This window comes from Schistocerca gregaria, chromosome 7 (assembly GCF_023897955.1).
Source record: "Schistocerca gregaria isolate iqSchGreg1 chromosome 7, iqSchGreg1.2, whole genome shotgun sequence".
Classification (NCBI taxonomy): Eukaryota; Metazoa; Arthropoda; class Insecta; order Orthoptera; family Acrididae; genus Schistocerca; species Schistocerca gregaria.
This window is the reverse complement of record NC_064926.1, coordinates 415,553,628-415,581,354: the sequence shown is the minus strand read 5'-3', so window position 1 is coordinate 415,581,354 and position 27,727 is coordinate 415,553,628. Positions and strand designations below refer to the sequence as shown.

General features: G+C 43.3%; 1 protein-coding gene across 2 annotated transcripts in view; it reads left to right on the top strand.

Annotated features, from left to right (window-relative positions):
* Window positions 1–27,727, top strand: part of LOC126281485 (lachesin-like) — a 737,825-nt gene that overhangs the window by 357,248 nt on the left and 352,850 nt on the right. For both annotated transcript variants that reach the window (XM_049980483.1, XM_049980484.1), the window contains exon 2: window positions 3,759–3,997. In XM_049980483.1, the coding sequence (XP_049836440.1) occupies window positions 3,759–3,997 (239 nt within the window). The remainder of the gene's footprint in view (window positions 1–3,758; window positions 3,998–27,727) is intronic.

The window sequence follows — 27,727 nt, the reverse complement described above, 5'->3', positions numbered from 1 at the left end:
GAGGGACGAATGGAGACGTGTCGTCTTCAGCGATGAGAGTCGCTTCTGCCTTGGTGCCAATGATGGTCGTATGCGTGTTTGGCGCCGTGCAGGTGAGCGCCACAATGAGGACTGCATACGATCGAGGCTCACAGGGCCAACACCCGGCATCATGGTGTGAGGAGCGATCTCCTACACTGGCCGTACACCTCTGGTGATCGTCGAGGGGACACTGAATAGTGCACGGTACATCCAAACCGTCATCGAACCCATCGTTCTACCATTCCTAGACCGACAACGGAACTTGCTGTTCCAACAGGACAATGCACGTCCGCATGTATCCCGTGCCACCCAACGTGCTCTAGAAGGTGTAAGTCAACTACCCTGGCCAGCAAGATCTCCGGATCTGTCCCCCATTGAGCATGTTTGGGACTGGATGAAGCGTTGTCCCACGCGGTCTGCACGTCCAGCACGAACGCTGGTCGAACTGAGGCGGCAGGTGGAAATGGCATGGCAGGACTACATACAGCATCTCTACGATCGTCTCCATGGGAGAATAGCAGCCTGCATTGCTGCGAAAGGTGGTTATACACTGTACTAGTGCCGACATTGTGCATGCTCTGTTACCTGTGTCTATGTGCCTGCGGTTCTGTCAGTGTGATCATGTGATTTATCTGACCCCAGGAATGTGTCAATAAAGTTTCCCCTTCCTGGGACAATGAATTCACGGTGTTCTTATTTCAATTTCCAGGAGTGTATGAAGTATTCGTTCACATCCATAGACTATTTGGTACAATAGTATCGGACATGTCAGAAACAAACCGAAATAATACATATAAATAAAACATTTACAAAATGGGATTTGGTGAGGATAGGGCAGGGAGTCGGCCATAGCCAAATACAAGGAAACATCCCAGAGATCACCTTCACAACAAGGAGAAAAGATGGAAAATCCAAGTCAGGAGGACCGGACAGAGAACAAACCCCAGTCATTCCGAATGCGAGTCCAGAACATTAACACTGAAGTAACCAGGTAGCTCTGTAGGTGACAAAGTGTGTGAGCAACATCCAAAATAAGTTAGAAAATGAAAAGAAATTCTGAAAGTAAAAACACTACAGAAAAACTGAAAACATATGATCAAATTACGCTATACTGCATAAACGTAGGAAATATACAATAAGTCAATCAGTGATGTAGACAAAACATGGAACTTTGATTTTAAACTCCCATAAAAAAATAAAACACTAGAGCACATGACAGGGCACTGCTGAGAGGTATGGGCAACGAGCACAGGCAAAACCTGCCGACACTAAAACCATCACAATTAGGTTAGCACCAGATCTTTACTCAGCGGAAGTTTGTCGTACTGCATCTTCAACAGAGGAAACATAAGACCAACAGCAGAAACATTCTTTGCAAAGACAAACAGGGCACCTATAGTACAGCAGTTAACAGAATCAAAAGAACCCGACAGTGATCGAAGGTGTAATAATCGCATAAGCTAACATATTGATTAACGTTGGAGAAACGCTTCTCAACAAGAAACGACTTTATATTTAATCTAAAAACCGTTTCCTTGTCAAACCTCTTTATGTATATTGGCAGCACATCACAAAAAGTTTCAGCAAATTGGCTCATATATCTTTGAATGCGAGTGCTCTACATTGTTGTACAGGGTGTGCGGAAATTCCAGTTGCAGAATTCTTGGGATTGTAGAGTGTTTATGTACATAGAGGTAATATTCTGAATAGAAAGCTATCTCAGGAAACGTACCGTTTCCGTTTTACGTCGGTTTCAATTCAGATGTGTAACACGGCCACGTCTGCTGAAGGAAACAGAAAAGTCTCAGAGTTGGATGTCCTGGTATGCAGTAGGCTAGACAGGATGACACGCGACTGAATATCAGTCAGGGAATGTAATTTCAGCGTGATGGTGCACCACCTCACTTCCCACGCGCGGTTCGGAGACATCTTAAGGGACGACATGGTGAAAATGGATAGACCGATATGGTGCGTGGCTGTCGGGATCGCTGGATTGAACATATATGGACTATTTCTTGTGGGGTTGTATGCAAACTGTAATTTACGAGACTCCCATAGAGGCAGAGGAAGACCTGCTGGTACGAGTTCTGTCCGCTGCACTAGGATCTGTAGAAACAACATTTGGGATTGAGAGTGTATTGGAACATGCTCCGTAGGTGCAGTGTCTGTAACAAAGTTGGTGGTCGCAACGTCGAGCTGTTGTTGTAATGCGTCAGTACTGTTCTGTGCGTATAATGTGTATTTCTTTTCTTTAATTCAGTGCCTCAAGGAGAAGTGGATGATCTGAAATGAAACCGTTGCATGGATCCCTGCTCAAAATATTATGTACTCACTCCCCTCTACAAGTGCGGGAAGTTTGTAACGGGAATTTCCGTACTCCATGTATATGGATCGAGTCACAATTACGAATATTACAATTCTGGTAACTGGATTTGATTAGCAAATCACCATGTCTAGCTCTTGTCATAAACCAACGTACGTGTATGTAAAACGAAGGAGCAGTAAGCAAAGACAACATTTTAATAGGGGAGGTTCCAGTGAGCCCTAACCGAGCTGTGAGTTAAGATTCGAAAAGCCCTTTACCCCCACTTAAAAATTTCATTTAATCGACTACTAATTTTACCCCAGAAAACTATTGTACATGCTACAAGGGACGGTAACCAACATAATACATTCTAGAAACATCTGGGGAACAAACTTTAGAAATAATTCTCGGAGCAAAACATGCAAACTGAGCTATTGGGAGAGAATAGTTATATGGGCTTTCCAGTTCAAGTCTTGATCTACATCTAAATCTACATACATACTCCGCAGTCCACCATACGGTGCATGGCGGAGGGTACCTCGTACCACAACTAGCACCTTCTCTTCCTGTTCCACTCCCAAACAGAACGAGGGAAAAATGACTGCCTATATGCCACTGTACGAGCCCTTATCTCTCTTATCTTTGTGGTCTTTCTGCGAAATATAAATTGGCGGCAGTAAAATTGTACTGCAGTCAGCCTCAAATGCTGGTTCTCTAAATTTCCTCAGTAGCGATTCTCGTAAAGAACGCCTTTCCTCCAGAGCCTCCCACCCGAGTTCCTGAAGCATTTCCGTAACACTCGCGTGATGATCAAACCTACCAGTAACGAATCTAGCAGCCCGCCTGTGAATTGATTCTATGTCCTCCCTCAATCCGATCTGATAGGGATCCCAAATGCTCGAGCAGTACTCAAGAATAGGTCGTATTAATGTTTTATAAGCGGTATCCTTTACAAATGAACCACATCTTCCCAAAAATCTACCAACGAACCGAAGACGACTATCCGCCTTCCCCACAATTACCATTACATGCTTGTCCCACGTCATATCGCTCTGCAATGTTACGCACAAATATTTAATCGACGTGACTGTGTCAAGCGCTACACTACTAATGGAGAATTCAAACATTACGGGATTCTTTTTCCTATTCATCTGCATAAATTTACATTTATCTACATTTAGAGTTAGCTGCCATTCTTTACACCAATCACAAATCCTGCCAAAGTCATCTTGTATCCTCCTACTGTATCTACATGCGTTCCTGAACGTTTCGTGCATGGTACCCTTTCTGACTCACTTTTGCCCAGTGCCAGACAAAGATCATCTTGTTACCATCGTGTCAAACAGTATAACAGTTTTCGTGACGTAACAGTCGTGGACTGCACTGCCAGACGCCAGAGGAGCCGCTACCAGGGGCTTTGTTTGTGTTGCAGACGCGGCGCCGTGGACGACGTTGCAGGCGGCGGGCGCTCCACCGCTCCCGGTGGGGGCGGACGGGCTGGGGGCGGGTGTGGGGGCTGGGGAGGCGGAAGAGGCGGTGGCGGCGTGGCCCTCCCCCGCCGCGCGCGCCCCCGACGATCCGGAGTTCGTGGCGCCCATCCAGAACCTGACGACGCCCGTCGGCCGGGAGGCCGTCTTCGTCTGCTCCGTCAACAACCTCGGCAAGTACAAGGTGAGTACACCGCGCCGGGGAAGCCAAAGTAAACACGGCCTTAATGCAAACGACGCTCGGCGCGAATACCGCCTGCCGGAGTTGATTTTCTAATGGCTTCCCGTAAGTGCAAAGCGTTGCCACCGAATCTCTGTTTAACTGTAATTTGTGTTTCATTTGATCAGAAAGGAGAATTGCTTGGTGCAAGCGGTAACGCTAAAGATGCACGCAACCTCCTCGGTTTTTAGCGTCACATTTTAACTGTCTTGCAGTCACTGTGTACTCCTTCTAAATTCTAAACTCGCTTGAGAGGTGTTTGTAAAGTGACCAAACATGAAGGCTCCAAAACTGATGTTTGAAAGGTAAGCTTACGCTTACGTCTTGCTACCAACTCTCAGTTACGCAACCGAAACTCTTGTACAATGCGCCTACATTGTACTTTTTCGTATCGTAGGCATGATGCAATTCCCCATGTTAGATGGGCCAAAACGCGTTCCTCTTCTTTCAGTTACCTGTAGGACAGCCTAGTGAGATGTTGACGTAGTTGGAATAAGGCTATGTAGCACCAGTACTGAACAAGTTTTGCAGAGAGTAGGGCAGAGCAGGGAAAGTGGCCAGGCTATACGCTATTTCTATTTTTAGATTTGAGTAAGACTAGATGGAAGTGCATAGAAATCAGCATCGAAAAATAAAACTGGTTTAATCACGTTAGTAGCAAATTAAGTACTTTAAACAATTCAGTTTTCAGTAAGTGGCAAAACGGCCACTTCGCCCGACATGAGCGGGCAAAGTGGTCATGTAGTATTAACCTCAATAATAAAAGGTAAAGAATAGTTTTAAGAAATAACTAAATATGTTTCGTCGTGAAACATGATTCGAGCTGCATTAAAAAAAAAAAAAAAAGACAAACTCTGTTTCACATCATCTGTATAGAGTTTGTGAGACCAGAAGGAGAAGAATTAGTACTTAATCCACTGTTCATTTGGGCTTGAGTAGAAAATTCTTCTTAGCAGTACATACGCTTAATGTCTTTGTTGTTATCATCAAAAACAACTCTTCCGGGGCTTGGTATACTGCTCTTCGCAGTCTTCTTTGTACTGCCTTTCTACCTCTTCCGCTGCTTTCCGTTTTTCCTTCTGCTAATTTTCTTTTTCTTCTCTTTCTGACTTTGCTGCTTCAAGGTTTTTATAAGGAGAACCTCATGACACAAAATCTGTATAACCGTACTTTCAAAGACTAAGGAAGAAATGACACTTCCAACACAATACCATTAAAAAGAAATTCCTTGTCACCCCTAAATACACAAAACGACCACCTACCTTACGTCAGGATAACTAAAATCCACAAAAATTATTATAACTCTAAGGACAGGCTGCACAAAGTGACTGGGCCCTCCATGGAGAACAAGTTGTGGCATTTCCCGCCCGATGGCGGCACCTGACAGCTCTCGGCGCCCGGTTAGCCACTTTGCCGGTTTGACCATTTTGCCCGGCGTTCTTCTATCCAGGGTGAGTCACTAACTATTTATATCTAGTATAATTCCGAAAGTATGATAGCAGCTGAAAAGTTTTTTTTTGGATAAATGTTGCATGGGAAAACGGGGGACGTAATACGACGTTGGTTTTTTGTTGCTAGGTGGCGTCGCGTCAGAGATTTGAAGGTCAACCTTCATTTCTTAAATGAGATGCTATAGCTTGGTACTTATTTTCAGACAGTGGTTATCGAGATGATCCAAAGAAGTGTAACAGTGAGGTCTCTGAAGGTAAAAGAAAGTCAAAAAGCTGGCATGAACGTCCATTTACAGAAGGTGTTCGAAGTGATGACCATTGGCATAAATGTAGTGCTGAAATCTTCTTATCATGGACTGAGTGGTATTCCTTACCACTTCGACGCCTATCGAAGCACATGCTCTAACAAACGGAGTCAAGATGGTGTACTCAGTAATGAAATAAGGCAGTAGGTTCTCTCAGAAATGTCGACTCTTAGAAAATGTGTCTAATAGTGTATTTTAGTATGACAGTACGCCATCTTAGAAAAATTTATAATATCTGAAACCCTTGATAACGGCACTGTGAACTCGAAATCATGATTGACTAAGTGTAAATGTAACACTGTAAATAAACAGCAGTCCAACGGCAGTACTGACTTTAAGGAATGCATATAACAAAAGTTCGCCGAATACGGGGGATCCATCTAAAATGCCATTGACATGTAAACACCATTCGTTGGTTTCGCAAGACAACACTAATAGGAACAATAAGGCTAGTATCGTCGAATCAAGCTACTGTGAATGATGTATTCCATAGAAAAACTAGTCGATATACTTCTCATTTACGGAGAATACCAATGACATTCAGGAGAGCTAGAGACTTCTGCGCCGAAATATATCCTCATCGTACTCACCCTACACGTCGTACATTTAAATATGTGTATGACAAATTGAGAAAAATTGAATCGCTAACGCATCGGAAATATATCCGGCAGGGAACGTTACTACAAGGAAACGGAAATTGGCACTCTCGCCACTGCGGTTCGAGGTCCGTCTGTTAGTTCGCGTCAAATCGCAAGGCAATCTGGCACGAGCCAGAAGAGTGTCGTTCGTGTTCTGCACCGCCATAAATATCATCCTTACCATAGCAGTCTTCACCAAAAATTAACTGCTCTGCATTGTAGGCGTCGAATTGAATTTTGCCGACGGGCTCAACCTCAGATTCAGAGGGATGCCACATTTAGTAATTTTATTTTATTTACTTACGAGGCTACATTCACGAACCATGGAAATGTTAATTTGCATAACTTGCAACATTGGGCACCTGAAAGTCCATGTAGGTAAGTTACACACCAATACCCGTGATCGGTGAATTTATGGTGTGGGATTCTGGAGGACAGAATTACAGGCCCCTTTTTTATCGAATTAAATCATAATGGTAAGAAGTACTCCACATTCCTGCAAGAAACATTAGGTCTGTTATAGGAAGAAACACCTTTAGGAACAAGGAACAGGATGTGGTATCAACACGATTGGTGTCCGGCACATTTTTTCGCTGATGGCTAGAAATGAATTGCAGAGACATTTCCCAAATCGTTGCATTGGACGCGGAGGAGGTTTGTCGAGGCCTGCTCGTTATCCAGACTTGACGCTACTGGATTTTTTCTTGTGGGGATTCGGAAAAGGCATTGGTTGTGAAGAAGTTCCAACTACACCTGAAGATATGTGTGAGAGAATTGTCAGAGCATGTGCTTCGATAAGTGCCAATGTGGTAACGAATATCACTCAGTCGATGGTAATAGGATTGCAGCATTGCATTGATACCAATGGTCATCACTTCGAACACCTTCTGTAAATGGTCGTACATGCCACCTTTGTCACCATTGTTGACCTTCAGAGACCTTACTGTTACAATCATTGGACTCGCCTCGAAAGCTGCTGTCAGAAAATAAGTACCAAACTATAGCATTAAAAAAGAAGTTGACCTTCGTAGGTCTGAAGTGACCCCACCCAGCGACAACAAAAAACAACGTCATATTAAGGCCCCAGTTGTCCCATGCAACATTTGTCCCACAAACTTTTCAGCTCCTGTCATACTTTCTGATTTAATCTTAGTGGCAATATCTAGTGACTCATCATGTATATTGGTCTAACATAAAGGTAAAACGGACACAGAAAAATAACTAAATGACAAGCAGAGCGGGTATCGTTACTCGGTCACTTGGAGTAGAAACTTAAAAGACTATTGTCAAAATTAGAGGAATTTTAAATAAAATCAGGCCTCGATACTGGATTTGGAAACAGTCAATCGAAACTGTGTTTGACAATGTGTTGGAAAAAGCAGTAGTCAAAGTATACAAATACCGCAACGGGGATATACGCTTGCTACTAGGATACAGTCAGAGCTCTTAAACTAATATTTAACTCTATGGAAGTTCATGACAGCTAAGTAAATAATTTCCGATTTCCCAATCATTAAACTTGCCGCTGGTTATAACCCACGCATTTAGGACGTCGTGCAATGGATGTTCATATGAGCCCATCATTGATGGGCTTCACATATTTTTGTATGCTTGAGCCATCCAAAGGCGTAAGGGATAGGTGCATACTTTTCAAAAAGGTCATTCCTTCTGGTAAGGGCTTCTGCTTTCTTATAACTAAAGGCAAAATACTAGTTTAAATCTCGTGAGCAAGTAAGTGACTGTAGCGCTAACTTATCGAGAACGCCAGTTTAACGAAGACTCGTTGAAGATGTGGCCTCCATGGTAACACTGTGACAAAATATACCTAAAATTATAAAACTGTACCTAAGACAGAGGTTAAATTGGCCCGCACAAACATTAAGTGTTGTCTCGTATCTACAAGACGAATAATAGGAAGACCGTGCAAATCTCTCTACACATAAAAGGCGATGTCCTGACTGACTGACTCACTCAGTAACTCACGGTCGCCTAGCCGAAACCACTGATAGAAAAAATTTGTAGAGGGTGTGGATCTTATAATGTAAACATCTTCTAAAAGGAGAATTTTTTCGAAATCCAGTCACCAATGGGTTAAAATAGTGGGTGAAAGCCTTTCAAAGCTACAGCTATCAAAACTGGCTATAAATTTAAAAATATACGAGTTGCAGGCTGTTTCGAAATTCAACGCTCTAAGGGAGCAAAACAGAGGAAGAAAAATATCATGAAATTATTTCGTTATGAAAACGTTTTCAAAGATAACATAAGAAAATTAGTATTTAGCTTCTCTCTTAAAAATAAGAAGAAAAAGTGTTTTATTGTTTTTGAAAATTCAACTCATAAGGAGGTGAAAATTTTTAAAGAAATATTTCGTTGTATTAAAAAAGTATTAATGTTGAATATACGAAAACTGGGTTTTCACTTCTCTATTACATATAAACTTATAAGTGCTAGAGGACGAAAGTTTCCACGGAAAATAACGCCACAAGAACGCAAAGCGTGGTTAACAAAACCTTGGACTCTTCCTACCAGAATCGCTTTTTGGTCACAAGTACATTCTGAAAAGACCATGATCGTATGGCCTTAATTTGCGTGAAATGCTTAGAAGGTGTTGCAATTTGCGCACGACATAAAAATTCGATTAGGGAAAGACAAAAAGAATGTATGCAAACCAACGCAGCGCGCGCTAGGCTAGTATCAGATAAATCCCATTGGTATATGATCTTAATTTTTCTCGTAGTACAGTAACGAAGTACAAACGAACTTGTCGTTGTTGTAATCGTTTTACTAGTAGGCTCTTTAATAATAATGCAAATTAATTTTACTCTCGTTAACGCAATATTTGCCACAGCAATAAAACTTGGTGTCTTACTTGAAGGAGTACCACTCATTCTCGGGGGATATGATATCATCAATGATGAAAAATATAGCAAAACGAGAAGAGAGTAAACCTAAAAGAAAACTCCAAATGTTTAGAGCGGGAGCAACTTACAGATAAGGGACAGAGCTCAACGATTGATATTTCTGTTTGAGGTGAAATGTAATCATTCAGGCACGACTTAAATCTAACGAAAATCTCTCATTTACGTTATTGGTGCTTATAAATTCGACAAGCAACAGACATTACTTGAGTATTAAAACTCGTACGTTCCCTTGAAAACAGAAATAATTTGGTGCATTACCAACCTTCGTAAACGATATCGCTAGCACTCGATAAAACATGCCCTCCCACAAGTTGCCAAGGTTGTTTCAAGCACGTTGCGGAAGTTCCGTCGGGAAGCCCTTAAACATTCTCCTACAGTCCCGATCTCACCTCATGCAAATTCCATATTTCTGGTGACGCGTAGGAAGATACTCTTCGCTGCTGATTTGCTACAGACGAAGAACTGTATGTCTGGGTACAATTACGGTTCCTTAGGAATCCGCAAACGTGTTTCCATGAATAGCCCATCACCCTGTCTCACAGTGGGATAACAGTATTGAAAGTTATGGCGATTAGTTTTGGATTTTTTGTTTTTGAAAAAATAAACCTCCATTTGACGGTATATTACTGTGTCCTGCCTCTGTACTACGTAGATTTCTGCTTTTACACCATTATCGAATACAATGCTAAAAGTTCTCAGCGCCACCAAAAATTTCTGAAATAATAAAGTTTCCTTTCGTTTGGTTTTCTTTTGACTCGCCTTATACTTTATGAAAAGGCTACTTGTAGATGTATAGCGAAATTCAGTGAAAAATTCAAAGCCCCAAAAACGCTCAAAAACGTTTCCTTTCTACACAGTTCAAGTTGCTATGCCTTTACGGTCTTAGCATACCAGTCTTCAAAGTAAAAGCACGATCTCACATGACTCCACATGAGAGTTTTCATCAGTTGTTTGCAACTTGCAAAAGTTTTCTAAAGTGTTCTTTATTCTGAGGAACATGTCCATCAGATATTCAGCCATTTTTGCCGAAATCGAACGAAAGTATATATATAATTTGCGTCTCCTATGGAACGTTGAACAATACTGTATGTTTATAATTAAAGTAAAATGAGCCATTTGCAGCTCATTGCAAACTAATTTGCAATCTTTACCCACTCATGTCACCACATGTTTCAGCTCGCCATCTTCCGGGCACGATCTGGTGCCTGTACAGGCATGCTTGAGCCTTACAGAGCTGTAAGGTATTCGTGCATGCTTGTGCAAAACGCTTGATTATGTGCGCATGTCAAGTATGCAGTTACGTGTGCATCAACCTTAAGGTATAGACCAGCGATTGTCAAGCAGCTTGCTGGAGGCGCGTCTGTGCTCGGAAATTACCATCTGTAGGAATACATCGTCCTAAATTAGTGGATTTAACCAGTCCTGAGTTTAATTAAAGGTCAATCGGAAATTATTTACTTGGGTGTGATGAATTTACATCCAGGTAAATAGAATTTTATGAGCTGTAGCATTGTCCTAGCAGCTATCGTATATCCCTTTTTATATTTGCACAATTTGATTATACTTCAATTGCTTTTTCGACCACATTATCAAACATCTCTCACGTTGTGCAGTACGAGCTACAGTTTAGCGAGAGAAGTGACGGCCTGCTCCAAGCCACTCGCCCGCATGTTGCAGCCGCAGTCATATCTGGGACTCAACCGCATGAAATAAAAACAATTATGAACAGCTGACGCCAGTGGGCCGGGTTCAGAAAGCGTGCAAACATGCGAACGCAACAGAGCTGGCAGAGCGCGAATAATGATGCACTGGGCGTAAATAATCGATACAAACACAGAATCGCCCGCGTTAAACTGCAAGCGAGGCACTCAGCATTGCGTCGATAACTCAGTTCCTATGCAACCTGTAACTCGGCTGCTGGTGAATGGTACTTCACATCGCATCAGTCAATGAAGTGGCAGAAATTATTTCTTAACGAGTCAATGAAATGAAACAGGTCAACGTTCATGAGCCAGTAACATTGCATGAGGGATGGACGTGTTGACATCGCGAAGTAGTGATAAGCATTTTATAAAATTTATGCTACACAAGACTGCTGACCTACACAAGTGAATGACTGGAAATTCAGGCTGGTACTACGAAAACTACTAGGACTACGCGGCTATCAAGTGGTGGATCCGTTTAATATTACCAAGAGATAATGTACTTTTTTTCACAATTGTTTAATATATCGCTGACATGTTACCTGTCACACACTCTAATTCAGAGTGTGAATATCTCTGGTGCTGACTTTCACAGCACACTTAGTTTCCGAATTGTCTTTATCCGTGCAATTTTAGTCAATGGAATGTTGCAACCCACAAGCAGTATATGGTTATTTTCGTTTTCAGCTCGCTGTACTACAGCCCAATTTTTTCAACGCTGAAGGTATCTGTAAGACATTACAATGTAATTCATCTTTTCCTATTCGCCGTACGTTTGATGCTGCTCAAAAATTACCATTTGTAGTGGAACGATACTTGTCTGAAAGAGAACAACAACAAAATACAGAAATGAGATTGATTTGCTACAAAAAAGTAAGAATCTCAAGACTAAAGCTACTCCAGTAAGTACTAAAATTAAGATTAGCTTCATATGTATACGTTGGCATGAATCTGACGTGACCACTTCTCCATAATTTGCGCTATAGTTATGGTGGCAGCCAAATTCTGTGTGTGAATAATAACAATTTCGTAATGACCTAGTCAATGTGTGTTATGTATTTCGAACTTGTGTTGAATTTACAACATTAATTTATTGCGGAAATTACAGTTACTACACACAACTAAAGATTGGATGCGAGAGCTCCACCGTAGTTGGGCTTCTACTCTCCGACCTGGATGGTCTGGCGCCAGCAGCTGATCTCCCCTCAGGGTACAGAGCTAATTAAAGAAGTTTCCTAAATGATTTTGCACAAGACGATCTGGTATAAAAGAATCTATTCAAAACATCCTGAGTGGGGGATCATTAATGCTTTTATAACGCTTTACTATGACGACAAATGTAATGGCTACGAAATTAAAGTCAGCAGTTACAACATCTAGAATTTATACCATAAATAACATAATAATTTGCAAGTATTAATAATTATGATTCACAATCTCATTTCTCGTTTCTGAAAGTATTTGTATGGAGTGTACCCATGTATGGAAGTGAAACGTGGACGATAAATAGTTTAGACAAGAAGAGAATAGAAGCTTTCGAAATCTGGTGCTACAGAAGAATGCTGAAGATTAGATGGGTAGATCACATAACTAATGAGGAGGTATAGAATAGAATTGGAGAGAAGAGAAATGTGTGGCACAGCTTGACTAGAAGAAGGGATCGGTTGGTAGGGCATATTCTGAGGCATCAAGGCATCACTAATTTAGTATTGGAGGGCAGCGTTGAGGACAAAAGTCGTAGAGGGAGACCAAGAGATGAATACACTAAACAGATTCAGAAGGATGTAGGTTGTAGTAGCTGCTGGGAGATGAAGAAGCTTGCACAGGATAGATTAGCATGGAGAGCTGCATCAAACCAGTCTCTGGACTGAAGACCACAACAACAACAACAACAATCTCATACCAGCTCTCTTTAACTGTCATCGTTATACGTTGGCAAGGTTTGGAGACGAGCAGAGATCTCAAGTAGTATATGCTACGATCTAATCCTATTTAGAGGCGTTTGAAATTATATGCTGGGTAACCAGTGACTGTACGGTGAGAAGTTGACAGCGAACGAAGATGATGTACTACGGGGGCACTCTGGAGGCCACCGCTTCAAGCCAAACGAATGAATCGGTACGACTATTCTTTGAGGACACCCAGCTGCCGCAATGTTTTCTTTAAGTGAGCCGCGTCGACTGCCGTTGAAACGTAGTGCTCGTCGAAACCCAGCGTCACTACCTGTGGTTGTGTGTGTCTTTTGCTGATTTCGTATCGGCACCCACGGTTTGAATGTCAGCCAGTGTTACTCTGCATCTCCCTATTCCGTTTCCCTTGACCTCTCGCCAGCCTCCTATGCCGACTCATCTAATCTACCTTGAAAGGTGTACTCTACCTCCCGTTCACAGCTTTTTCGAGCCTCTTCAAATCTATCGCATTGCAGCCAACATTGGCCAATAGTATAAAGTTATAAGGTCTCTTTTACTCCCTCCCTCGCCTCTATATTAACTACTCTTCTAATCTACTTCCTTATAGCGTTTCTCTGCTAAAAAAGTGGGACGTAAGATGGACATCACAGACCGTCCACGAATGACAATTTCTATGCTTCCTGCCTCTGCGTTTTAGCCACTCTGAGAAAACAAAATGTGAGATTAGTTTTTTTTTTTTTTAATGCCTGGGAGAGCTACCGTTGCCGTTATAACGGCACAGCTCGCGGTGTTTTTTGGTCAGCTATCTATTATCTCCCTACAGAGCCTATACTGCAGTGCGCCGGAGTAAAGCTTCTCAGAATTCCATCTCTGCACTGGCGTGTTTTTCCTCGACCACCTGCAAACGGTCTAAGTTGTCTGTGGGCTGGGCTGAGGCTGATCGCACTGCTCTCTGTCGGACTGTGCGGATCTCCTGCGTATGGCCATCCACCTGCACAAACGTCTGAACTGCCCCTTTCTCCCTGCCATGTGTTCACGTCGCAACTCTAAAATGACACCTCTGCGGATGACCTTTACTGTCTCCTTATCGTCTGCCCTGGATTGATCAGTGCAGGAGCTGTCCGCAGCTCCTTGTCGTGCGGTAGCGTCCTCGCTTCCCACGAACGGGTTCCCGGGTTCGATTCCCGGCGGGGTCAGGGATTTTCTCTGCCTCGTGGTGACTGGGTGTTGTGTGATGTCCTTAGGTTAGTTAGGTTTAAGTAGTTCTAATTTCTAGGGGACTGATGACCATAGATGTTAAGTCCCATAGTGCTCAGAGCGATTTTTAGTGTACGACCTTACACTTCTGGTTATAGAATTCCAGTTAAGGAAGTGCAGGAATAGATGGTTAGTGCAGCCTCTGCAACCACTGCTGCAAACCATGTTATGATCCTATGTGCAACTGCTACTTCCCGCCTGTCATTTCTTTGCTCAAGGATGAGATGTGCCTAGTCATACACGTTAAAACCCCTCATAACACATTCCTCACAATGAAAATTTTGCACATGAAGTGACACGCTGAAAAATGAGTGTGGCGCTTCCACAGCTAAATTTTTAAATGTAAGTGCATTCCCATCATTACACCGATTGACAGTATCTACCATTACATGGTAAAATGTAGGAAAGAAAGGGCACACATTGAATCTGGCGTCGGAATACAAAGCATCCGAATTGGCACGTCTATATTTCTGAAACTAATAAACGTATGAATGAATTTTCTTTTTTCATGAACAGGAAACTCAAAAATTCTTTTTTTCGATACCTCTATGTAGGTGTTGCATATCCCCCCTTGAGATTCACGGAATGTGTCAGTGCGGTATTAAAATTGTACCCACACTGCAGCGAGCATGTCTTAAGTTACGCCTTCTACAGGTACTGTTACGCAATTTCTCGTTTCATTCATTGTTGTGGTAACTGAGGAAAACAAACAGACTTTTATAAACCCCCACAAGAAATAATTACGTGCAGTCAGGCCAATAATGTAAGGCTGAATCATTTGGTCCAGTACGACCGATCCATCGTGCAGTAATCCCTTGATTTAAAAATTCCCGTGCTTCAAGATGCCCGATACTGTTGGCAACTGAAGTCAATCGAATCACTGTCCACCTGTGGGAAAAGAAAGTTCTCAAGCATATCGAGATATGTGGTTCCTGGAACAGTGTACTCGACAAAGTAAAATGGACCACACACCTTTTCCCATGAAACTGTACAAAACACAGTAAATTTTGGAGATTCCATGACATAATGGATAACTTCATGTCGGTGTACCGTACCCCATGTTCTCACTCTATGACCGTTCACCTTTCCATTGAAATAGAATATTGCCTCATCACTAAACACTAATCGTGGAAGAAAACTGTTATCCTTTATCTTGCCAAGAACGAAATTACAGATCGCCACGCGACGTTGTTTGTCACATTCACGAAGAGCTTGCGGTAGCATAATTTTGTGTGGTTTTACGTGTAAACGTCGACGCAGCGTACCCGAGACGGACATCGGAGGCATGTTGTGGTGTCGAGCTGCGTGGCGAACAGATTTCTGTGATCATCCACATGAGTGCTAAAAGGAACTTCGGTTACACGATAAATCAGTCTAATCTAAAAGCCGTAAATGTAACTAAATACCTAGGTATAACAATTACGAACAACTTAAATTGGAAGTAACACGTAAAAAATGTTGTGGGGAAGGCTAACCAAAGACTGCGTTTTATTAACAGGATACTTAGAAAATGTGACAGACCTACTAAGGAGTCTGCCTACACTACGCTTGTCCGTCCTCTTTTAGAATACTGCTGCACGGTGTGGTCTCCTTAGCAGATAGGACCGACGGAATACATCGCAAAAGTTCAAAGAAAGGCAGCACGTTTTGTATTATCGCGAAATATGGGAGAGAGTGTCACAGAAATGATACAGGATTTGGGATGGACATCATTAAAAGAAAGGCGTTTTTCGTTGCGACGGAATCTTCTCACGAAAGTCCAGTCACCAGATTTTTCCTCTGAATGCGAAAATATTTTGTTGACACTGACCTACGTAAAGAGGAACGATCACCAAGATAAAATAAGGGAAATATGTCTCATACGGAAAGATATAGGTGTTCATTCTTTCCGCACGCTATACGAGATTGGAATAAAAGAGAATTCTAAAGATGGTTCGATGAACCCTCTGCCACACACTTAAGTATGATTTGCAGAGTATCCATGTAGATGTAGATGTAGACTCCATGTGAAACTATGGCGGATGCTTTCGACTTCGGGGATTTGCCTTTACACAAACAACGAATTACGCTGGAATCACGCTGAACAATTATTACTGCACTGCAGAAAATGTAGAAAACAAAACGCTTTGTGTTGCGTCGTCACCACTGAAGTGGGCTCACACTGCTGCTACCTAGCGGGAACCATGTAAAACTGGAAAGTTTGCTCTTTCTAATGATGACGCACATATCTCAAATAACATAGTAGTTATGTTTTTTTTTAATTTTAAGTCGGATGATTCTTTTTGATACGCCCTGTATATAATCAGAAGATCGAACTTATTTAGGCGTACTTGTGGGAAGCACTCTGTTTCATCCCCTCTTAGTACTGGACCTGTTGCTGAAAGTAGTTGCAGTGTTCTAGTGGCAGATGTTATCCTCTTACAAATATTACATAATATCATTCCTAACAAGTCGTGTGTTCCCCACCGACAGCAATGTATACTCTACAACTTGCTGCCATGCTGGCTACAAGAGTAGCACAGAGATCTTGTGGTAGGGCTAACCCATGTCTACACCACTGCTGTCGACATATGCTGGACGGCATTTGGGAGGTGTGGAAATACTGCAATTAGTCTGTCCGACGCATCCCACATGTGGTCGTTGGTATTTAAATCGATGAACTCGCTTGGTACTCCATTCGCCAAATATCCTCTCGTTCCAGAAGCTCCTCTACTTGCACTCTTCGATGTGGTAGCACACTGTCATCCATCAAAATCAAGTCAAGGCTAAATGTGCTCCGGAAAGGACGCACACGAAGAAGGAGCACAGTGGCAGCTTAGTGATTACCGGTGAGTCTACCATGTTCAGACAATTGGAGATCAGTATGCCCATTCCAACATTCTTCCTTCTCCACAGCATAACATATGGATCACCGAAACGATCAAGTTTCACAATGCGGGATGTACCGTCAGATTGCTTGAAGTGCGAACAAGTAACACACGCAGGAAATTTGTCGATCATAATCGTTTTGGTGGTCCAGGTGTTATGTTGTGCGGAGGTATATTGTTGCATGGGTGTGCTGACCTTCAAATCAACATTATTGTGACAGCACACTCCTTCCCCAACTGCGGCTTTTCGACCCTAACCTCATTTTTATGGATCGAAATGCGCGACTGCATTTAAGATTGGAAGTGGAGCAGCCCTTTAAACGAGAGGCTATTCGGCGAATCGACAGACCTGCCACTTCTTCCAACGTAAATCACATCGAGCGCGCGTGAAATCATTGGGCAGACTGAAATGATAATTAAATCAAGACCCTACTATGCCGACAGGAGTTGATATACATTAACGGGGACAGTTGAAAATGTGTGTCCCGATAGGGACTCGAACCTGGGATCTCCTGCTTACATGGCACACGCTCTATCCATCTGAGCCACGGAGGGCGGAGAGGATAGTGCGACTGCAGGGACTTATACCTTGCACGCTCCCCATGAGACCCACAATCCTAACTTAATGCCCACACACTACATTCATAGTGCACCTGCCCATTACCCTCATTACTCGCGATAGACAATGTTACAATGTTACCGAGTCCCGTGAATTCAGGCAATGTCCGAAAGAACAGATACCATCTTCATACATTGGGCAGACGTCTTGCAGCACTTCCACACGCACCAAAGACCATCAAGCAGTTATTAATCACGCTGGCGGAGGAACGGAACACTCTACAACAAGAACTCCATACCAGATTTGTGTCCAGCATAGGAACACGCTGTAGAGCATGCATTGCTGTTCATGATGGCCACGCACATTGTTAAGAACCCTATCACTCCTTCTGTGATGTCCTGAGAACATCCTAAGCCATGGAGAATTCGTGTAATTATTGTTTCTGAATAGGAGTGTCATTTCTGTTCCTATCATTGCGTATTTATTTCAGTTACCTTCTGTATTACACTAAAGTATTCTGGTTCAAGTTTCATCAAGCTATGTTACTCTTATCTGGCACAGACACGTCATCCGAAAGTTACTTTTGTCCTTACGCTTTGTTCAGCTGTGTATTTTACCGCAACAGTGATAGACGTCTTTGTATTATAAACATGTTGTAATGGACTGTTTCACGTTTATGTTCCACTTATCACGTAAATTGTTTAATAAATGGAGCGCTGTGATGTCAGTAGCGTTGCCATTCACGAAGGCAGCGTAGCGAAAGTTTTCGGACCGTTACACCTGGCAGCAACACACGCCGTGCGTTATCATTAGAAGATAATTAAAATTTCGCCCACTCGAGTTTCATCGGGCTTCTGTTATTGCCTTGTCGGCGGAAACTTTGGTTATAACTTCGGTAAAATATTCGTCTTATTAAGTCCCCTGACGTCCGAAAGAAGAGCTATAAATTTGTTTTGTACCGTCAGGCACAAAGTAATTATAAAGTGAGTTGGGTACAAGCGATTGATATTTATACTATAATTTGATTCCACTTTCAGTATCAACTATCGGTAAAACCTAGATAAATGCATGAAATACTTCTCTCCGCTTACGCGAAAAGCTGATGTGCATTGTAGAGGGACGCCCTAGGTGGAGTGATGCAGTCGATATACAAGCGCTCAGCGGAGTATTTATGTCTGTTCCAGACTGGTGACTTGGTCGTGATTTTTATTTTGTTAACAGATTTATTTTTACAGAATTTTAAACATGGCTGAAGCACCAACTGTTGAAAATCTTCACGGTAAATGATAACAGCCGAACAAATGCAGAATAATGATTTATTGAAATCCTTGACCACGGTTTCGGTGTATCTAAATATATACCTTCATCAGAAGCAAAATACACCTCAACATAAAGACACCTCCATCAGCAAAAAACTTAGCAACATAACTAAGATTGAAGAAAAAAGACTTATCGCTTTACCGAGCGAGGTGGCGCAGTGCTTAGCACACTGGACTCGCATTCGGCACGACGACGGTTCAATCCCGTCTCCGGCCATCCTGATTTAGGTTTTGCGTGATTTCCCTAAATCGTTTCAGACAAATGCCGGAATGGTTCCTTTGAAAGGGCACGTCCGACTTCCTTCCCCATCCTTCCCTAAACCCGAGCTTGCGCTCCGTTCTAATGACCTCGTTGTCGATGGGACGTTAAACAACACTAACCTAACCTAACTTATAGCTTTAAGTAACCATAAAAATTACGAAAGTATTACAAGCGCAAAAACTTTTAGTCACTTACTAAAATCACAAGCTGCAGTGGAGATGCATAAAACAATTGTGCCAAAGGCGTCGTCAATTCTTAAAATTAAAATATCACCTCATCTATACAGCATAATTATACAGAGATGATCGATGCGAGCATGGCATGCTATGAGTACTTAGCGTGTGAACTAGCGTGAAGAGGATTTGGAAGCATTAGGACAGACAATTTCACCGAGAGAGTGCACTTGAGATAAGCGTGAGGCACTCGCGCACATTATAACACCGGGATACATACTCACGCGCATCAAAATTTTAAAGGTTGTGCTAATTTAAACCCTCTGTCTTAATAAATAAAACATATCAGAACCATTTAAAACAGCCGCATACAATAAAAATTCGAACTCCATTTTGCCTGTGTCCTAGTGTGAAGCAGGTGAAGCTTGCGCTAAGGAACACAACTAACGAGAGAGGGCACCAGTGTTATGCACCAGAATCTCGCGCAAATTAAAGGCTAGGATACAAACCAGCGAAAACGAACAAAATGTTATAAGTCGAAACCATCTGTCGCTATGAATAAAAAACATAATAAAATCGTTTAAATCACACATACACATCGAAAACCGCGAACTACAGTCATCAGGGTAGGTAAACAAACAAACTTTAACTTCAGCTTGAATCTCCTGGAAGTTCTTTTTCATTTTCTGGTACACATTGGTTAAAAACTATTAAAATTGATGGCTAAAATTTTGTATACTCTCGTAAAACATACTTAAGTGGAAAGTAGACTATTGTTATAAATTTTGCTCGAAGCTTAACGATTTTTTAAAGAAAAACAATGAGCTAATTGCTGAATTTTTTGATATTATTATTTAGGAAAAATTCAATCACAATTTGTGACAATAACACCTTTTTTAAATTTTGCTTTAAACTCAAAAGTATAAAGAAAGATCTTTCAGAAAAAAATCAAACTTCTACTTCGTTTTTATTTGAAGATATCTATACCTACGTATGTTGGACATAGATGATGAACGTGCTTTATTTCACTTACAACACAAAATAGAATCCAGAAAAAGTGTGTGACCAAAAGTTGTGTTCCATACATGAAAGTGTTCCCCAAAACTCAGTTAAAAGATGGGAGCACTACGTTGGCTTACAGCTCTTATTTTTAGAGCTACATTACAATTTTCGCAAGATTTCGCCTTGTGCTCACTACCCAAACCCATTAACGATGTCACAATGTTAAGAATAAAAAAAACGATAGAACAACAAAATTTCGACAGCATATATATATATACGTTCTGGAATTTGTGAAAATCTTTTTCTAACATTCTCAGACCTCTGTATTACAAATAGTTCACATTACGTTGCTAATTCTTCCTCAGGACTGAGTTCCGAATGGGATGATGAAAAATTGACTCACACTGCGTAAGAATCATTAGTATAGTCACACTGCTGTATTTAAACACTCTAGAAGCATTTACAACGAATATGTCACCTCCTAGCTGCACACTTGAGCTTTTTTACGTGACACGTTGAAATGCTACAACAAAAATCTCTTGCAAAATAGGCCGACATGCGACGCATTCATGCGATGGCTAGTGTATACATTTCTGCACAATGGTTCAAATGGCTCTGAGCACAATGGGACTTAACATCTGAGGTCATCAGTCCCCTAGAACTTAGAACTACTTAAGCCTAACTAACCTAAAGCCATCACACACATCCATGCCCGAGGCAGGATTCGAACCTGCGACCGTAGCAGTCACACGGTTCCGGACAAGCGCGCCGAGAACCGCTCGGCCACCGAGACCGGCTCTGCACAATGTTCAGGAAGTGTTGCGGCATTGAAAACCTCTACACTTGAGTTCTCTGAATACTCTTATATCCCTTCTCAGGATGATAACCCAACTCGATTTTAAAAAGAAGAGCATAATGATTTCTGCAGTAAAAGTTAAGAGAAAATGTTTCGCGTATCGTGACTAGATAGTCCAACCACGCCCAACCAACCACTATATCATCCTATGTCAGTAGCGTCACTGGATGCAGTGTGGAGGGGCACGGTGTCAGCAAACCACTCTCCTTGGAACTGCTATGACTCAGTCGAGTAGCTTCACAGTTGGCCTCACGAGGCCCATCCTTCTACCAAGGAAAATACCTTGAAAACACCCGAAACTGAAGCCCGGTGCCCTCCCCCCCACCCCTCCCTTGCCCCCGAATGGCAGTCAACCGTGCTGTATTTCTGTAATTATACACTCCTGGAAATGGAAAAAAGAACACATTGACACCGGTGTGTCAGACCCACCATAATTGCTCCGGACACTGCGAGATGGCTGTACAAGCAATGATCACACGCACGGCACAGCGGACACACCAGGAACCGCGGTGTTGGCCGTCGAATGGCGCTAGCTGCGCAGCATTTGTGCACCGCCGCCGTCAGTGTCAGCCAGTTTGCCGTGGCATACGGAGCTCCATCGTAGTCTTTAACACTGGTAGCATGCCGCGACAGCATGGACGTGAACCGTATGTGCAGTTAACGGACTTTGAGCGAGGGCGTATAGTGGGCATGTGGGAGGCCGGTTGGACGTACCACCGAATTGCTCAACACGTGGGGCGTGAGGTCTCCACAGGACATCGATGTTGTCGCCAGTGGTCGGCGGAAGGTGCACGTGCCCGTCGACCTGGGACCGGACCGCAGCGACGCACGGATGCACGCCAAGACCGTAGGATCCTACGCAGTGCCGTAGGGGACCGCACCGCTACTTTCCAGCAAATTAGGGACACTGTTGCTCCTGGGGTATCGGCGAGGACCATTCGCAACCGTCTCCATGAAGCTGGGCCACGGTCCCGCACACCGTTAGGCCGTCTTCCGCTCACGCCCCAACATCGTGCAGCCCGCCTCCAGTGGTGTCGCGACAGGCGTGAATGGAGGGACGAATGGAGACGTGTCGTCTTCAGCGATGAGAGTCGCTTCTGCCTTGGTGCCAATGATGGTCGTATGCGTGTTTGGCGCCGTGCAGGTGAGCGCCACAATCAGGACTGCATACGACCGAGGCACACAGGGCCAACACCCGGCATCATGGTGTGGGGAGCGATCTCCTACACTGGCCATACACCTCTGGTGATCCTCTTGGGGACACTGAATGGTGCACGGTACATCCAAACCGTCATCGAACCCATCGTTCTACCATTCCTAGACCGGCAAGGGAACTTGCTGTTCCAACAGGAGAATGCACGTCTCCATGTATCCCGTGCCACCCAACGTGCTCTAGAAGGTGTAAGTCAACTACCCTGGCCAGCAAGATCTCCGGATCTGTCCCCCATTGAGCATGTTTGGGACTGGATGAAGCGTCGTCTCACGCGGTCTGCACGTCCAGCACGAACGCTGGTCCAACTGAGGCGCCAGGTGGAAATGGCATGGCAAGCCGTTCCACAGGACTACATTCAGCATCTCTACGATCGTCTCCATGGGAGAATAGCAGCCTGCATTGCTGCGAAAGGTCTATATACACTGTACTAGTGCCGACATTATGCATGCTCTGTTGCCTGTGTCTATGTGCCTGTGGTTCTGTCACTGTGATCATGTGATGTATCTGACCCCAAGAATGTGTCAATAAAGTTTCCCCGTCCTGGGACAATGAATTCACGGTGTTCTTATTTCAATTTCCAGGAGTGTAGGTACTTAATTTTAAGAGTCTCTTGAGCAACAGCCTGTACAACAATTGCCGTCCGATGTGACATATCATTCTGACCAATCATATATAGGCCAGGGATATCTTTTGGCCGGCCGGTGTGGCCGTGCGGTTCTCAGCGCGTCAGTCTGGAAGCGCGAGACCGCTCCGGTCACAGGTTCGAATCCTGCCTCGGGCATTGATGTGTGTGATGTCCTTAGGTTAGTTAGGTTTAAGTAGTTCTAAATTCTAGGGGACTGATGACCTGAGATGTTATGTCCCATACTGCTCAGAGCCATTTGAACCATTTGAAAAAATAGGGCTAGTACCAACTGCTAGGAAGACAGTTGGCAAGGGGACTTAGAAATCGACAGAGTCTTCCGTCCACTATGGTTTCACATCATGCCGTAACTCCAGCAGACGACACGTGATCGTCTTTACAACACTGCACTCCTCGAGTTCTCGTGATATGCGAAATAACTAGTTCCAAGGAAGAGAAAGTAAACATGGCGTCCAGTTCTTCTTGTAGTTAAGACAGGGGAAAGATGATCTTAGCTGTTAAGTGCCGTAGTGCTCAGAGCCATTTGAACCATTTGATATCTTTTGATTGCTCGTGATATGCGAAATAACTAGTTCCAAGGAAGAGAAAGTAAACACGCCGTCCAGTTCTTCTTGTAGTTAAGATATCAATATTATCACCACAACACTTTGAATGTCACGATTCCAGTACGATTTTCGTCTGAACCCCAACAAAATCATCTCAGAAACAACACCAGTGTGTATGATTATGTCATTAGACTGAACGTCTCTTCCATTTCTTTTTGCATATAGGAAGCTCACCACCCAAATACACCCATTAAAACAGAGCTCTGGTCGCTTTGGAGGACTTAAATGGTTGAGAATAGCTTCCTCCATTGCTGACGAATACGGAGGTAGTGCTATTGTCGACATATACCACTCAGTCGTATGGGATCAGTGCAATGCTGTGTGGCTAGGGCATCCTGTCGGGTAGACCGTTCGCCTGGTGCAAGTCTTTCGAGTTGAAGCCAGTTAGGCGACTTGCGTGTCGGTGGGTATGAAATGATGATGATAAGGATAACCCAACACCCAGTCCGTTAGCGGAGAAAATCTCCGACCTAGTCGGGAATCGTACCGGGGCTGTTAGTTATCACATTCTGTCTCGCTGACCACTCATCTACCAAGTGCGGACATCAGCACAATAACGTAGGTCTACATAGAAAAAGGAAAGAATAGCAGAATGGAGCTCTTGTAATTGAAGGTGTTCACGATTAGGCACCCCATCATGGTTTTACAAAGGAAGCACCGGCGTGGATGAGTCTCCCAGCAGCCTCCTTTGTGTTGTTACCCTGCAATGCTGACAGAGCCCAGCGTCCACTGAGCAGCTGCTCTCGATGCATTCACCTCTGTCAGCTACGGTACCAGAAGTTGAGCAAACTACAGTAGCTCACATTCCCAGCACTGTCCCACTGTCCAACTGGCGGCAGGCAGATGACATAATGGCAGGGACCCACTGCCTCTCGTTGGTGGCTGGCAATCTGCTTTCCAGGGCTGGTGCTGGACCAATGTGGAGACGGCTCCACCCCCACGGTTTAATGATGAACTGCCCTAGCTCTGAGTGGTACTAAATGTACTGCATAAATAGCTTTCAGGATGGTGCGCTCAGTGTCACAGCCCCATGATAGTAGAGCTGCAACACCAACGCAAGTAACATTAGTACATACTGCTAGGTACGAGAGAAAGCTGTATCTTGAGAACGTCTTTATTCTGTCAAACGATTACTTTTAAGGGAGCGGGGGGGGGGGGGGGGGGGGGGCGGGAGGCGCATTACACCCACAGGCCCCACCACTGCCAAAAGACAATTTGATTTCCTTGCCGCATTTACTATGTTTCCTTGCTACTAGCACACATTGGCTACTTTTCATGAGTCCAACCCGACACTGTGTTGTCTCCAATCACTAGTTGTGTGATAAAATAAAGACATTCTCAAGATGCAGCTGTGGTAGTACTTCTTCTCAATGTATATCACGGCTGAAGTCCCTCGACCATGCAATAAATTGAAAATGCTAGATATTTGTGCAGTATCGGGCTGCACATGATTAGGCTTTGCTGTGCCTTGCGGAATTTATGCAGTACAGTTCAGCAGCAGCTTGTGTGGAAACGCTTGTGCATTCTTTTGTTTAGGTAGTGTTGCATCAACTATTTACACATCTCGCCAGGTTGGCTTTCCTTCAAACATTACAGCGGCTGTGATTGGTGTTGCTGCAATCTACTTCTCACTTTGCACGTGTCTGACCAAATATGGTGGATGCACCACAGTGACTATGTTATCAACGAAGTTGCCTGATTTCCTGATGTATCAGCACAGACTGTCAGATGATTCTTCAGGAAATGATATACCACTCCTAACCAAATATCACGAGGTAAGAACAGTGGGCATAAAAAGATATTAACCGACAGCGGCCAGAGATGAGTGACACGCTTTGTCATTGACAATCGATTTCAAACTCGATAAGAAGTGAAAGTGGCAGTGAAAGCAGTTCTCTCTCGAACAGATTCCGAGTGACTATTATGCACTGTACGCAATAGACATTTTAAGTCAGATACCTAGCCAAAAGCCGTTGCTTAAAGCAAAATGGTTCAAATGGCCCAAAAAATACAGAAACTTAGTTGTAGCTGATTGGACATTTGACCCAATGAGGCATTTAATCACCAATCCACGAAGTGTATAATTGGAACTGGAGATCATTTTCTGATGGTTTGCGAGTATTTTTCGTATTATGATTTCGACTCCATCATTCAGGTTACCGTGAACATGATCCAGGATGTTTATTTCAATAAACTCCATTACCAAGTGCTGCCCTTCTTTAAGTGTTGCCCTTTCTTCTACATCCAAGATGACAATAGGCGTGCACAGAGGACTCCATCCATTTGTTCCTGGTTTGATTAAATCTCATTCACTCTATTGCAAGTTTATTGGCCCGCTAAATCGCCAAATCGTAATCTGACAGAAAATGTATGGCCTTATTTGGAGTGGTGGTTGATACATAGTTGTAGATATCCCCACGACTTCGTAGTTCTATGGGATATAATCGTCAGCTGCCCTCAACTGGACATGGCATACCAGAAGGTTGTTATTAATCGTATGACAATTACACATGACTTTGGAAATATAATGCAATATACACCGACAGGAAATATTCAGAACACAAAAAATTATTATTGTAGAGTAGTAATGCGACAGAAAATGTGTGGTATTATTTGGAGTAGTGGCTGATACATAGCAGTAGGTATCCCCACGATTTTGTAGCTCTGTGAGATGTTATCATCAACTGTATTCAACTCCATATGGCATACCAGAGGGTCATTATTAATTGTACGGCAACTACTCATCACTTTACAAATATAATACGGTATACACCGAAGGTAACGTAGAGTACTGAAATTTCAAGAATACAATTTTCCACGTAACAGATTTAAGTAATTAACATTGTAAGTGCTAGATAAGCCATTGAAGTGTTGGTAAATTAACAATCATTGTAACCGCCAGAATGTTGAATGAAAGTATAAAAACGTGCATGCACTGTCTCTTACAGATGCCAGTAGTCAGTTTGTGAGATGAAGCTATATGCCTGTTGCACTTGATGGTCAATAGAAAGATAATTAATGCTGTTTGTGTATGTCTCATATGTGCTTGGTTGGAGGCTGATCTGGTGATTGAGAAGATCAAGGCAACATTGTGTAGAGCATGTTGGGTTAAAACAGTGTTGTGTGTCTGAGGGTTATCCTGCTGGAAAACACCCCCTGAAATGCTACACATCAAGCACAACAGGTCGAATCACAAGATTAACGTACAAATTAGTAGTCTGGGCGTGTAGGTCAACATAGAGAGTGCTCGTGCTGTCATACGAAATTGCACCCCAGAGCATTAATCCAGGTGTAAGTCCTGTGTCTCTGGCGGGCTGACAAGTTGGTTGCTGGCCCTCAACTGCCCTTCTTCTAAGCAACACACGGTCGCCACCGGTACCGACGCAGGACCACGTTTCGTCAGAAAACAATACAGCCCTCCAACCTGCCCTCCAATGAACTTTCTCTTGAAACTACTTTAGTCGCAAAAGGCAGTGGTTTGAGGTCAATGGAATGTACCCTACATGGCGTCTGGTTCGGAGCTGTCCTTAAAATAACTGATCGTAACAGTTCCCGTGTCACCGTGGTGCCAACCTGCTCAAATTGCTGCTGCAGATGCAGTACGATGTGCTAAAGCCATACGTCAGACATGATGGTCTTCCCTCTCGGTAGTTCCACGTGGCTGTCTGGAGCCCGGTTTTCTTGTGACTGTACATTACTGTCACCTGCGCTGTCAGCACTCATATACTGTGACTACATTCCTGCCAATTCTTCCTGGAATATTGTAGTCACACGGCGTTTTACAAACCCATTGAGGCGGTGATAAAGGCGTCTCTTTCGTCTTAAGGCTTGACCTACATCAACCCAGCATGTACAACCGCAAAGGTGACTAACGCTCATTACCGTTACAGCGTTTATTTACAGCAAAACTGATTTGCAGCCTCATAATGGCGCAAATAATACCACTTTTATGTGACTGGCGTGACATATGAATGGACATCATCTTTCAGAAGTAGAAACACGCCTACTAA